We start from the raw sequence: 14642 nt of genomic DNA, 5'->3' as shown, positions 1-14642 counted from the left end.
TAAGGTGAGAACTCTTTAAAATCGGTTCGATATAAACCGAACAATCTTCTGCACAATTTTACCAACAGTTGCAGCCTATATACCACTATCCAAATACCTGTCGTATATTCGAATTATCTGCGACACGAATAATGTCATTCACTTGTGCGAACTGAAGAGAAAAAAAAAGATAGGACGCTAAATCTTGTCCATATGACATGTGGAACATTTACTTGTACGTTAATAAAATTAAAAGAAGGTAAATTTTGAAGTTAAAGCTTTATTATTATTATTATTATTTTAGCTAAAGCTAAAAATAAATACATATTGTACATATAATTTCTGAAACAGGTTAAAACACGCTGCTTCGCAATTCATGCACTTCCTCTCACGCATAATAACAATGACGTAATTTGTAGAACAGAAAATCACTGACCACAATAAGGAAATCTGGAAGAATTGCTACGCACGTCCTTCATATACAAACAGGGCATTAGAATAGCAACAAAGTGAAAGTCACTCCAGTCTATTACCGTTTGAAGTTTATTCAGCTCAGTCCTCACGGCAGACCACTATAATACACACTTTTATGTCAACCAGAAGTTTCGCCCTCACATGGCGCTAGGGGAGTTCTGTAAATCTTCTCTAACTGTTCAGTGTAGAAACCATTAAAATCCAACCTACAAAGAAAAACAAATTTTTTTAGCTTCACGACTACAAAGTATACAAAATGGTAAATTTAGCAATATGACTCCAGACTTAATATCACTGGATAATTTATCTTTAAAATTTCTTTCCCTTCCTGTCTGAAGAAATTGTGTTAGAATATTTTTAACTCTTTCAAGCAAGATGGTTAGCTGTGTTAACCAACCATTTCTATCTGAAACTGAAAAATTAGTACATTGGAAACTATATTTCCATACTATGATATAGTATTTCTATTTCTCGGTAAATGTTACAGGGATCCTATATGTAACAAGCAAATACCATAAATTATTTTCTTGGTGTAGTAAAATTATTTTTTTTTAAGTCTCATGAATACCCCCCCCCCCCGCCATAGCTATCCAATGGGTTTTTCCTCCTCAGTGCTTGAAAGAATTAAATTGCAAAGTGTTACTTTCACAATCTGCTAATATGCTAATTTCTCTTTTATCGTTTATAAAAATTATTGAATAGAATTAACAAAGTACTGAAGTGCTTTGATTGCATTCTATCCCAAAAGCATATAATTTATTGGTAAAACATGTGGCAAATGGAATTAATTTGTAAACAGAATCATTATCATCATGGGCAGGTGATTGCCCTCCTGCTCCTCCTTTGACGCTGATACCGTTCTAAACTTTTGCATAATTCAGGGCATCGCAACTGTATTAGGGCATAAACAGTATAAAGTAATCGGAAAAGCAGAAGGAAACGTGACTATGAAATTTCAACTAAGTGAACTTCAATATTTCAACGAATAGAGATAGTAAAAATATCGTATAATAGGAAGTTCAATAGTGCATTCGTTCAGGAATGTAAATACACTAAAGATACAATCTACACTTTAGTAAATAAATAAATAAATAAATAAACAAAAACATGAAAAGAGATATTAAAGTGGTGGACTGTTCGTAAAGTATAAGATATTCTTAATAATTACACATACAAAACCTGCAAACTCCCACACAACATACGTAATTTCAATATCCTTTGTAAATTATACGTCACACAATCAAAAGGATGTCAATCGGAGCGACAGTTCTCCCTCCGAGTGTTTATTCTCTACTGTGACCAAGTAGATCAACCTAACAAGTGTATCTCTTCTTTCGAATTCTAACAATGTACTTCTAACTTGAAAAATGTACTATAATTTTAATTCTTTGAAATATTGTACTTGATTGCTGTTTATTTTCCTCATTCAACTTTTGATAAAATACACCAGAAATTCTGCAGTTTCTTTGGGGATCATCCTTGCGCCGCCCATTCATCACATCCAATTTCACATTAATGGAATCTACGACTAAAGATATTGAATATTTCCTTTTATTTGACGTTCAACCCGACATTTTGTTCTTGTGTTATGGCTGTTTTTGCATTTTTTCCGACAAATTTTCGGCTGGTCACAGCGCCGAAAGGAAGTATCCTACACTCAGGTAAGTCTATACTTATCTTGATGTCAGGAATCATCTCCCAAACGTTGTCTATGTTGCTTTGAAACGCTCTGTATATTAGTATCAATAAATAATTTAAGTATTCCGTGGTGAATAAGGATATTTTTAGGTAATAATAAAACTGGGTTCATGAACGATGATTATTATACGGCAAATTTAAACAAGAAAAGGACAATACATTACACAACATTCATACCCATTACAAACTGAAATTTACAAATACTGGAAAGGACTAATGTGAAGACAATAATACACAGAAAACAAATATAACGTTAAAGTTTGGTTTCGTAATCTAAATAGTTTCGACGCAAATACATTAATAAATTATTATATCAAAATTGACAATACTTCCAGAATAGAACTATTAAAATATTCAATTCAAGCTTTTTTTTTCATCAAGTAATTTGTTTTCAAGCAATTCAAACATCTCTTCTTTACCCCAACAATTCATTCATAGCCGTAACATTTCAAAGAGATGTTATGGCTAGAAATAACACATCTAAATTATCATAAAATAGCAATAGCCTATGTACAAAACTAACATATAATTAATAAGAAATAATAATGAATATAACCAACACACTAAGAACAGAGAACTCTAAAACCTTAAAATACGGAAAATGCAATGGGCATTCTAGTGTCGTTAAACGTTGATTAAAATGTAGCCCATATAAATACTATTACTACTACTACTAATAAATAATGAGTCATGGCAGGGCCAGACTTAGGAGGTGCGGGTTCCTACCCAACCACGCGCGCGCACGCACACGCAGGCACACACATATACATGCATATATATATATAGTGTTTCAAAACAGCACAGACAACGTTTGGGAGGTGATTCCTGACACCAAGATAAGACAAAAAGCACAGACCAACTTAGGTGTAGAAATGCTTTCTTTCGGCGCTGTAATCAGCCGAAAATATGTCGAAAAATGCAGAAACAGCCATAACCCGAGAACAAAAGTCGGGTCGAATGTCTATTATTTCTAGTCGTAGATTCCATTAATGCATAATAGGATGTGGTGCATAGGCGGCGGAAGGGTGATCCTCAAATATACTGGAGAATTCGTTGGGTATTTTATCGAAAGTTAAATGAGGAAAGTAAGCAACAATCAAGTACAATGTTTTAATGATCAAAAATCACTATACATCGTTCAAGTTAGAAGAATACTGTTAGAATTCGAAAGAAGCAGAGATGCAGATGTTTGATCGTACTCTCTCTTAATATAGAATAAACTCTTAGAGGAAGAGCTGTCCCTCCGTTGGATACTCTTTTGAGTGCACGACTTGTCATTTACAATAAATACTGAAATGTGTGTCATGTGTCGGAGTTCGCTGCTTTTGTAAGTGTAAATATTAAAAATATACTGTACTTTAAAGCAATCTACCATTTTAATTTCTCTTTGCTCTGTTGCTGTTCTTACGTTCCTAAAACAGGGTGTCTACTAAAATTCCAAAATGAAATTTCGTGACTTTTTCGTGACCTTTTCTTTCCCAAACCATAAAATTTAGTAACATTTTCAAGAGCAAATTTGGGTGTGAATTGAGTCGAATTTTCGTGCATGCGATAGAAGCGTGCTTTGCTTGCGATTTGGTAGCGTCTAAAGCCGACCATTGACATTTTTGGTGGTGAATTTTGACGTTTTACAAAACAAAATTTTCCAGTCTATACTTATATTTGTACAGATGAAAAAATCGTGACCCAAAATCTAAATTTCGTGACTTTTTCTTGACTTTTATGACCGTTTTCTGATTTCGTGACTTTTTCATGACTTTCGTGACCGATAGACACCCTGTAAAATAATGCACTATTGAACTTCCTATTATACGCAGGGTTCCACTCTCTTTCCCAAAATTTCCAGGACAAATCATCAATTTTCCTGGACTTCGACAAAGGAAAGGTAAAACAGGATTTCAACTGTAGGTTCAAAACTCACAACAGTGAAATGAAAAGTACAGCAGCTTACGCAGTGAATATTAATGCAAGTACAGTATTAATACGCAATAATTAAATACACAACGCGGAGCGCAATGTGCTTTTTTTTTTTTTTTGACCTCCCACCTCCCCTTATAGCTTACCCTATTCACCCACATCCAGCATATGTATTTTCATTCTTTCTACATGACATTTTAATTGTGCACCGAACAAATTTACAAACAACAAAAATCTATTTTTCGTACATTGCACCTTCATTGCGTGACAACGTGACAGATATAATTACGAGGAAAAAAGGAATTATATTACAAGTTTTTCAACTGAGTATGGAGTTGTGTGATTTCCTCATCTATCGAAATGATCTCTTTCTTCTTTAGCGAAGCTGCTCTACGGATAGCATTTGACTTTGTAAATAAAGCAAAGCAAGACTTCTGCTCTGCTTTGTAACCGACAGGGTGTCAAATCGCTGTTCGGGCGGACATATATTTGTAAAACCACTCCGTGTAATGGTCCCTGTTCGGGCGCCATTTATTTGTAATCGACTGTAGTTCGTGGTCTCTGTTCGGGCGGCCATTTATTTGTAACCGATTGGAGTTCGGGATCACTGTTCGGGCGGCTCGTGGTACTACCAATAAGTATACTCCTGATACTTTAACTTACCTGGACAGGACGATGAAGGACCTCTCCAAGAAAGGTTACAAACTGTTTCCAAAAAGCTCGTCGGTCTCAATAATGAGATGAGCATTAGGCGCCGAGAGGTTCGGGTGTCTCGTCTCGAAAACCTCACGGACGATCAGACGGTCATCCAGACCATAACGCACACAAACATCACTCATACAAACAACGAAAACACACTGGATTAAATAACACTATACTTATTTATTAGAACACTATAAAAAAAAAAATAGCGAAGAGGAATGGACACAACACTGAACACTGAGGATGCATAACAATTTTAGTCGCTGAAACCACGCTTTGCCCTTTTCAGGCAATATAGCCCTTTATATATATATGATTATAATTCAGATATCACCACAAATGCTTCTCACACACCATTGACACACTTGGGGGGTTAGCACTGGGGAAAAGTTGTCTGGATCGTCCCACGATGAATCCAGTTGTTACGCTGAACCGTCCTAAAACGTAGAGGTGATTCTTCAGCAAATTAAACAGGAAATTCTCCAAAGTAGAATACTGCTGTTGGCGGGCGCGTATATAACATTTTAAACGCACAAGGTCTGCGGACCTGGGACTTCACTAGTTGGGGCTAGCCGTAAGAAATCGTCCTTCACCGGCTAAATAGCTTGTGCCCCTTCACAATAAGTCGTATCTGAAGCTCGACGCGATGCGCGTAGTTACGGCTTCCAGACCTGGAGTCAAACTCCCTGAGCATCCAAGCTCAAGGAACGGGTTGCAATGGTTAACTAAAAGTGTTGGCAGTTCATTTCAAAAATCACTCAGTGAACTCACCTGTATGCACATACAAACAGGATATGGAAAAGAATTTATGTTAATTTTAGCCAACTGCCTATAATGCACTAGACACGGCGATAACACTGGCGTGAGAAAGTACAGATAACGGGCTACGAAACAACGCAGTTGGTGCCACTTTGGCTACTGGGACATCTGGTCAGCCCGTATTTCTCTAATCTATTGTAATGTTTCCATAAGCGATTAAAGAAAGCACTTAATTCAGTTCCAAATAACTGCAGAATATATACTGTGCATATAATAAGTCAGGGAGAAACACTGAAATGGTTAGTCACTAACTGAAATGTTCTCAGCAAAAGCAATGTTTTAAATATATATATGAAAAAATGATGAAAGACTTCTTTGTCCAACTGTGTGGGAAAGAAGCAATTCCCACCAAAGAAAGAACTTATGTGCGTTGCAGAATAAAGTATAAATTGAAAATAATGATCACTGTCTTGACGAAATATACAGAGTGTCCACAAAAAATCCTTCTATAACCTGGTGGCGGATATAAATCCTTCTATCTCACAACCCCGTGTTTCAGTGGATTCTTTTATATGACAACAGCAATTTGTACAGGAATGTCTGGTATTCAACTCTAAACTGGAATCTTTCTCTTTCAGTAACGTTCCTCTCTTTGCATGCACTATGGCGACTTTGAGAAGGTGCAAATCCCAAGTCCACATTTGATGCACTCACCATGCTTGTCTTTGATGGAGTGAAATGTGATAATTTAGTAGCAGAAGATAATGTCACAAGAACAGATTTCTGGATAATTATGCGTGCCACTTTCATTCCAACTTCATACAAATCTAATTTAAACAACTTAAACAACTCAGAGAAACTTAGTTTCTTTGGTATAATAAGGAGACCTTGTTACAAATAGCATTCATATGAAATTTTACTGACGAGTAAGTACTGTTACGAAAATAGACTGATTATGGAGGATTGATGCTAGTACAAAGCACAGTTTCTGGAGGATAGTGCTAGTGAAAAGAGCATCCAAGAATGGGTTGACAGACTAATGGATGAAAGAAGAAGAGAAGTTCTCTCAGCCAACCATCTTGTTGGGAGAAAGAAAGTAAACCAACTACCCACATGACAAATTATGATTCAGCACTAAAACAGAAACACCAAACAAACATAGCAATCAATTAAAATCATCATTATAATTAAGAAAAATCAGCCATTCAGTATTTCTGCAAATTTCAAGGACAGAAATGCATTTTCAAGGACATTTCCAGGACAAAATCAATTCAAGGACATTTCCAGGATTTCCAGGACGAGTGGGAACGCTGTATACGATATTTTTACCTTTACTATTACCTAATAGCTCCCTAGTGGCTAAACGGTTGGCATACACACCTTTCATTTGGGAGACTCGGCTTCGATTCCCAGCGGGAGCTCATCTGGTTCAGATCCCACGTTAAGCTATAGGTAGCTGTAGGTCCACGTCTCATATAGCTTCGCTGCTGAAAGGGACGCTAAAGCCAAAATCAAATCACTATTATGTAACTGTCTCTTTCCTTCTTATTCTTGAAGTTCTCTAATTGAAGTTTCATAGTCGCGTTTCCTTCGTGGCGCGGCGTTTGCAATGCTCTGAATTATGAAAAAAATTAAGAATCTGTAACACTGCAAGAGGAGGGACAGGAGGACGAGTGCCTGGGCCTGGTGACTCTGCCCTCCTAGACATGTACTGTAATGTAGGTCACTTAATACAAAATTAACCTTTTCGGTATACAAACATTTGCTGCCACCAAAATTTTTGCACCTCTCCGATTCTCCCACCAAGAAATTAAAGCTGACGTAGTCATCGTTATGAACGGTTCAGTGAATTTCTGTATCAATTTCGTTTCACTGAATATTTTACAGGTTAAGAAATAGTTATTGTGACTTAAGAAAACAGTCTATGCAATTTGGTTCACTATTGTTGACAGGCCCGTAGTCAGAACATTAAGACGGGGGGAGATCATTTTAAGTGGGCTGACTTGAATTCATGTTATATTCAAACAATTCATGTGAACCCTGAACCTCCCATGGTCACCTCCTAGTAACATTGCCTGAGTGACGACAACCTAAGTTTTGTAGAACTGAAACACCTACCAAATCCTGTAGATTGTAATATGAAATACGCTAATATGAAGGCCACGTGAATATCCTCACATAGGCTAGACCTTATCGATATAAATTAAAATTACCTGTACCGTTCCTCGAAACAGTCCCTTGTCACTACAACATATTTTTGCCTTCTGGCTACCAGTTTCTTTACTTCGGCATCGTAGAATTCCATTTCCTCATCCCTCCACCATTAGAAAACGATTTACATCAATTCGTTAGCCATCGTTATCCATGTTACGACTAATAATACATAACACTCGTAAATCCAATCTACTAGATGTCTTTATACATTATTCACTCAATTTCCATTTTCTTAAAATAAACCTAGAATAGTAATTCTCAGATTTTTGAACACTAACATCTTTTTACCAGCTCAACACGATCCCTTCTTCCTTACAAGTAATAACAAGAACGAAATGTATTAAAAACCACCTTAATGGCGATTTACGTACAATCTGTCCGAGATCCCTGGACGGACGCGACCCACCAGTTGAGAGTAACTGACTACTCAATATTTAGGGACGAAGAAAACTACGAATTCCACACTTTGAGTGTCAGTACATTGGTACATGGTCAGTATTTTTTTGTACATTGGTTTATCACACGTAGTATTTACTTCACCGATACCTTATCACACACACAACGTTGAGCGGAGCGTTAACTATTACGAGAGAAAACTAAAAGATTATTATGACAGAAGAAAGAATAGACACAACCGCACCTTGAGAGCTTAAGCATCCACTGTGCTTTAGAAAGAATAAAAGCTGAAGTGAGAATAAAGCTTACTGTTTCACATGTGGCAGCAAGTACTGAAGCTTTCAGAAGAGTAATGAGTAACATCTTTCTGCCCTTTTCCACTTATTTTTATATTTTTCTTAGAAAACTGCCAATGCAAAACATAAATAACACGAAAAAGTCACTTTACCTCCCAAAAAAGTAACTTTTAGTGACAAATTTGTAAAAAAGTAACTTTTAGTGACCAACTTGAAAAAAAGTAACTTTTAGTTAAAAAGATGACTCGCTATGAGTCCTGCTATCGAAATTATAGTTCTTTCTCGAAAGAAAACAGCACGGCACCTCAGTAATAAATCGATCATTTCCAATCTCAAGGATCCCTCGTTCGATCTCCGACCATGAAAGTTTATGGTGCACAACATCATGTCTACTAGTTTACTTGAGAATTTCCTGTTTTCACCTACACTCTCATTCTACGAATTCTTTTGCAATAATTAGCCTTCATTTCTGTCCGTCTCCATTACCCTACTGTGTGCGCAAGGAAAGGTGGCTTCTGACAGTTGGGTAGAGCACATGGAGTATTGAAGGCACTGTTGCCAGACTCCGCAACAGGGACAGCAGCTCTGGCGACAAACTTAATACGTTTAACAAGTCGTTTCAACTACCAGCAACAACCCGATCAATTACCTTCGTTGCCTAGCAACAGCGTGAAAGAATACTGCTGTGATTAGTGAACAATCCTCCCTCTCATTTTGTTTACAACATGTGTAGCTATCTGTCAGAGGCCACCTTTCAGTAACTCGATAATAAAAGACACAACCGTTAAAACGAAATACTTCGTTTCATTTCAGTTCTTCCACCGAGAATTTATTTTGTACTGAAAGAAAGTAGATAATCAAACATTTGTATTTCCGCTTCTTTCGAATTCTTCTAACTTGAACAATGTATAGTTATTTTCATTCGTTGAAATATTGTACACGATTATTGTGTATTTTCCTCCTCCAACTTTATATATATATGTCGGATGTTCTGCACGGGCAGCAGAACGCTATTTTACAGGTGAAAATAAAGAGAAAATGCTTCGGTATACCCTCCGGGGCCTCCTTCAGCCGCTATGGAATCAAAAATGTCACTATGTGGCAACGTCGTAGATTAACTTGCAATAATTGTTATTGGCCTACGAATCCATCAAGCAGTTACATCGATTGTTATGCTAAGAAATGATATTAGTGTCAACGTCTATCGACTTTAACTGGAAAGAATGAATGTTACTATTTGATGGATTGGTAGATCTAATCTATGGTTCTTTATCTGCGACGCTGCCACTTAATGTAATTTGCGTCTCCAGACGAGAACTCGGAGAGTATACAATTATATATAAATTTTAAATTTATTTTGACTTGTAGAAAGTATTCCGTAGTTCGTGGACGCCATCTTTCGAACACTAGATATCATAAAATCTGATAGAATGGAAAGCAATCAAAATGTGCGCTTGAAAAATGCATGGGTGGATTATGTCATACTGTCAGGTTATTAATGAAATATTTATTTATAAAATATGAACAAAAACAACTGTATTTTTTAAAAAGAAAATTATCCTAAAAAAAGAAACTCACCCCCACGAACAAATTGCCTTTCGTAATTTTTTCAGACCAAACAAGTTATACTACATTGTCAAGTTATTAATGGAATATTTATAAAATATGAACAAAATTTGCCTGAGACGTTTTTTTTTTTGAAAAAATAGTTCGAAAAAAGTCTATCCCCAAGAATAAACTGCCGCTCGTAGATGCTTTTTATGGCAAATGAGTTACGGCATATTGTCAGGTTATTAATAAAATATTCATTAATGAAATGTGAACAAAATCGCCTGAGTAGTTTTTTAGAAAATCGTCCGAAAGAAACTCACTCCCAAGAGTAACCTAACTCTCGTAGATCTTTTCAGGGCAAATGAGTTATGCTATATTGTCAGATTAATTAATGGAACATTTATTTACGAAATATGAACAAAATCTTTTTTGAGAACATCGTCGGAAAAAAAAATCTCACCCAAGAGTAAACTACTACTCCTTGACTTTCCAGAGAAATTATATATACACACTACGATATGGAATTCCTAATGAAATACTGATTTATGGAATATAAACAAAATCGTTGCAGTAGTTTTTGAGAAAATGGCAATTTTTTACTTACATCCTTCGGTAAACTACTCTTATTTATAGGAGTAGGAAGAAAATTCGAGAATCATATAAAAACCTTAAGTATAAAATTCGGATCAGGTATGTTGAACGGTATGACCCCTAGGTGAGTGAACATTAGGATGAATAAACGGACAAATATCGAAAGATCACTTTTTCGGTGTCAATAAGTCATGAAATGTTTAAATCTGCTGAAATCTTGAATTTGATCTATTTGCACCATCATCATACTGTCTTCACCCTCTTTCTCGCTCGAAAGTAAAAATATGTAAAAATTTAAATACTGTTGCTTCCAAAGATGAAGTCTGATTAGGCCTTGAAATACTGCAGATGATTATTCATATTATGCGGGAACATGGAGGTGAGTGATAGAAATATATATATATATATATATATATATATATATATATATATATATTTCATTCAAGAAGATAGCTATTTTCGATTATTGGCAATCAGTTAACTCTCTCATTTCGGTCCTGAAAGATCCTATATACTATAAAAGCCTTAAGTTTTGGTTTCATTGGTTTTAGACCTTAGCACACATACGAATTAAAAAAAAATAAATAAATATACAAACTATATATATATATATATATATATATATATATATATATATATATATATATATATATACTATGTGATCAAAAGTATCCGGACACCCCCAAAAACATACGTTTTTCATATTAGGTGCATTGTGCTGACACCTACTGCCGGGTACTCATTATCAGCGACCTCAGTAGTCATTAGGAATCGTGAGAAAGCAGAATGAACGCTCCGCGGAACTCACGGACTTCGAACGTGGTCAGGTGATTGGATGTCACTTGTGTCAGAAGTCTGTACGCGAGATTTCCACACTCCTCAACATCCCTAGATCCACTGTGTCTGATGTGATAGTAAAGTGGAAACGTGAAGAGACACGTACAGCACAAAAGCGTACAGGCCCACCTCGTCTGTTGACTAACAGAGACCGCCGACAGTTGAAGAGGGTCGTAAAGTATAATAGGCAGACATCTATCCAGACCAGCGTTTCCCAACCTTTTTCAACTTGCGGCACATTATGGGTGTAACTTGAATTCTCGCGGCACACTCATAGATATTATTTGTAAATATAAAATACCGTGGTATTTTTTTTCTGATTAATGACCTTCTCACAGAGAAGAAAGCTCGATCACTGGTTTTCCCCCGTGGTTAATCATTATGCTTACTTTTCATTCTAATTTAAAAATAAAAAAAAAATTAATGAAATATTGGACTCTGGTTTTAAAAACTACGCTTTCTTTTTCGAAAACTGTATCCAACCTTTCACTAAGAAGATAGATCACTAAATAACGAACGGAAAAACAAATCTCTTTTACTTTTAAAACACAAATGTACATAATTTGTATGCATATTTGCTTTGTCGAAAGTATTGAATGATATTTTAAAAATTCAAGTTACGAAATAGTCTGCAACAATAAAGGAGCAACAATAGTAACAACAATGATAACAAATACTTTTTTCAACATTAAAATTGTACACAAGAGTAACACGGTATGAAACTTAAAAACTGTAGATTCATAGTAGAGATTCATAGTAATGTGAAATACAAATATACATTTGCCCTTATGTGTTGCAATTTGATTTTTACAGAATTAATAATTTTGTTTCGATTTCCCCGCGGTCCATTCACGACACACCAGTGTGCCCCGGCACACCGGTTGGGAAACGCTGATCTAGACCATCACATACGAATTCCAAACTGCATCAGGATCCACTCCAAATACTATGACAGTTAGACGTGAGGTGAGAAAACTTAGATTTCATGGCCGAGCGCAGCAATTAAGAAGTGAGACTGCTTTTTTCTGCTGCAAAGTTAGTTTGGCGAGAAAGTTATTCATAATGGTGCATCTTGAATGCGACCTTGGGAATACGTCCAGAAATTTCCAGTTCGGCCGGTTGTCAGCATGGCGTGTGACGCGGCTAAGTATAGACTGGTGTTCTGGTACTCTGTCACCGTTTCAACAATGGAACAAAGAGTGTGAATATCAAGTTACGTGTGTGTTTAGAGAAAATTCCATGAAACGTTTAGATGTAGAAAAAGGTCTATGAAGGAAACTGCCTTTCTCGTTTGCTGTGCTTTTTATTGGCGTTAAGAGGTTCAGAGCTGGAAGGGAACCCGTATAAGATGATAAGTGACCAGGTCCAACCAGGTCTGTCAAACTAACTTACATAATTGACAAAGTTTTGGATGTCATTTTGAGTGACTGAAATGGAAGTCTCATAGTAATAACAGGCTTCGCGGAAGGTGAATAAGAAAACTGTTCGACAAATAATAAGGGAAGATTTAAAGAAATAGAGGTTACGTGTACGTTTCGTGCCCCCTTCCGTAACGGAGGAGTAGAAATGGGAAGATTGTTCGTAACCAAAGAAATGTTAATGGATTACCACGCCCCGTATACTCTCCAGATCTGTTCCCCTGTGATTGCTTTCTTCATAATGTTACAATGTTACTACCATCTAGAAAGTAATGACAAAAACCTCAAACACCATTACATCTCGGAAGTTCCAGAAATAATTTCATGACTTATTCCTACTTTGAATAAATCGAGTAGGTTGGTTTTACTTGTTATTCATTTATTTATTTATTTTTACAGACCCAATCTCGTTTCTGAATTGCCACGCTGTGTACTTTATTTTTATTATTTACGATTACAAGATTTTTCATTTCTATGGCCGTACGTAAGTAAAAACCACGAGGTTGTTTCCTTGTTGCAAAATATAATTAAGGCGGCAAAAGACTACATTAAACAAACAAACAAAAAAGAAAAGAAACATACCGGTACAAAATGTTGACCAGCTTCTCATTATTATCTTCTCTTCCTCGCGAGATTTTATCCAATAAAGTAACCAACATTCCAGTAAACTGAACATCAAATCGTGCGATTCGCTGCTCAAAACTATCGCTCTCGGACGCTTCTTCTGCAGGCTCAGGAGACTAAAATTAAAGATGAAAAGAAGAAAAAATTCACTATATTGATATCACACATTTAAGAAGAAAAAAAAGCCACTGTTAAATCCACAGAATCAGATAAGTCAATTTAAACTACTACATAATACAAAAGCTTCTTTCTAGTGTAATGACTATTGTTGAAAAAATTAGCAGTACACTGTATATCAGCCTAGCAAGGTCTGTTATTCGGTCTGTTACATTATTTGCAAACTTTAATCGTGAAAGAAAGAGCGAGAATAACTGATGTCCACCTACGAGTTGGAATATCAAGTGTAACATTAAGTATTGTAAGGCCTCCTCCCTAGTCTGGTTGCCAGAGCGCATGCCTTTCCAATGGGTGGGTTCGGTTCCCGATGTTACCGCGTTAAACGCATTGCAGAGATAGTAATTTTGCAATCAGGGATTACTGGCGCTCAAAGCTCATTACTCTCAATGGGGCTCGCGTTCACTAATTTTAATAAGCCTCACGGTACGAGCTTCGGTGTGGACGACCAGAGTTCCGATTCCCAGTGGGAGCTCATGTGGTTTGTAACTGTAGGTTCAGGTTTCATATAGCCTCGGTGTTGTAAATAACATTAAAACTCAATCAATAAGACCTGATTTAGTTCGATATCGCGTCCATTAACCTCACTGTACTAAGGGTTAGGACTCATTATCCTCTATGGGCTCGCACTCGCTCGGACCCGGACTCTTGACTCGCTATTCCCTTATTAGGGCTCCTGCTCACACGGGCTCAATTCGATTATTGAGCTCGAGGCTGATTGAGCCCGAAAGTCAGGCTCGCAAGTTGGATATATTTACACAGTGGTTCAGATTCCACTTTAAATCTTAGGTCTCATCCTATATAACATCGCTGCTGACAAAAGAAGTAAACAGAGGTCAACTTACAGAATGCCCGTTCTTCGCATGGAGAAAATAAGTTTCATTTTGGACATATGGACATAAAGGAAACCAAAACTGTCACCAATCAACTTAGAGACCCCAAACACTATGAATTCGACACTAATATAGGTCATTTTCGATTATATATATATATATATATATATATATATATA

General features: G+C 36.4%; 1 protein-coding gene across 2 annotated transcripts in view; it reads right to left on the bottom strand.

Annotated features, from left to right (window-relative positions):
- Positions 1–235: 235 nt before the first annotated feature.
- The window catches only part of LOC145669730 (gamma-tubulin complex component 2-like), a 73208-nt gene continuing 58801 nt past the window's right edge, over positions 236–14642 (bottom strand). Inside the window, exons 16-17 of one of the 2 annotated variants that reach the window (XM_081738051.1) lie at positions 13415–13572; positions 236–659 (exon numbers count right to left, since the gene is read on the bottom strand). In XM_081738051.1, coding sequence (XP_081594177.1) covers positions 572–659; positions 13415–13572 — 246 coding nt within the window. In that variant the 3' untranslated portion in view covers positions 236–571. The remainder of the gene's footprint in view (positions 660–13414; positions 13573–14642) is intronic. The other variant, XM_081738052.1, reaches the window with a different exon arrangement.

This window comes from Thermobia domestica, chromosome 14 (genome assembly GCF_964235325.1).
Source record: "Thermobia domestica chromosome 14, izTheDome1.hap1.1, whole genome shotgun sequence".
Taxonomy (NCBI): Eukaryota; Metazoa; Arthropoda; class Insecta; order Zygentoma; family Lepismatidae; genus Thermobia; species Thermobia domestica.
This window is presented reverse-complemented; position numbering and strand designations above follow the sequence as displayed.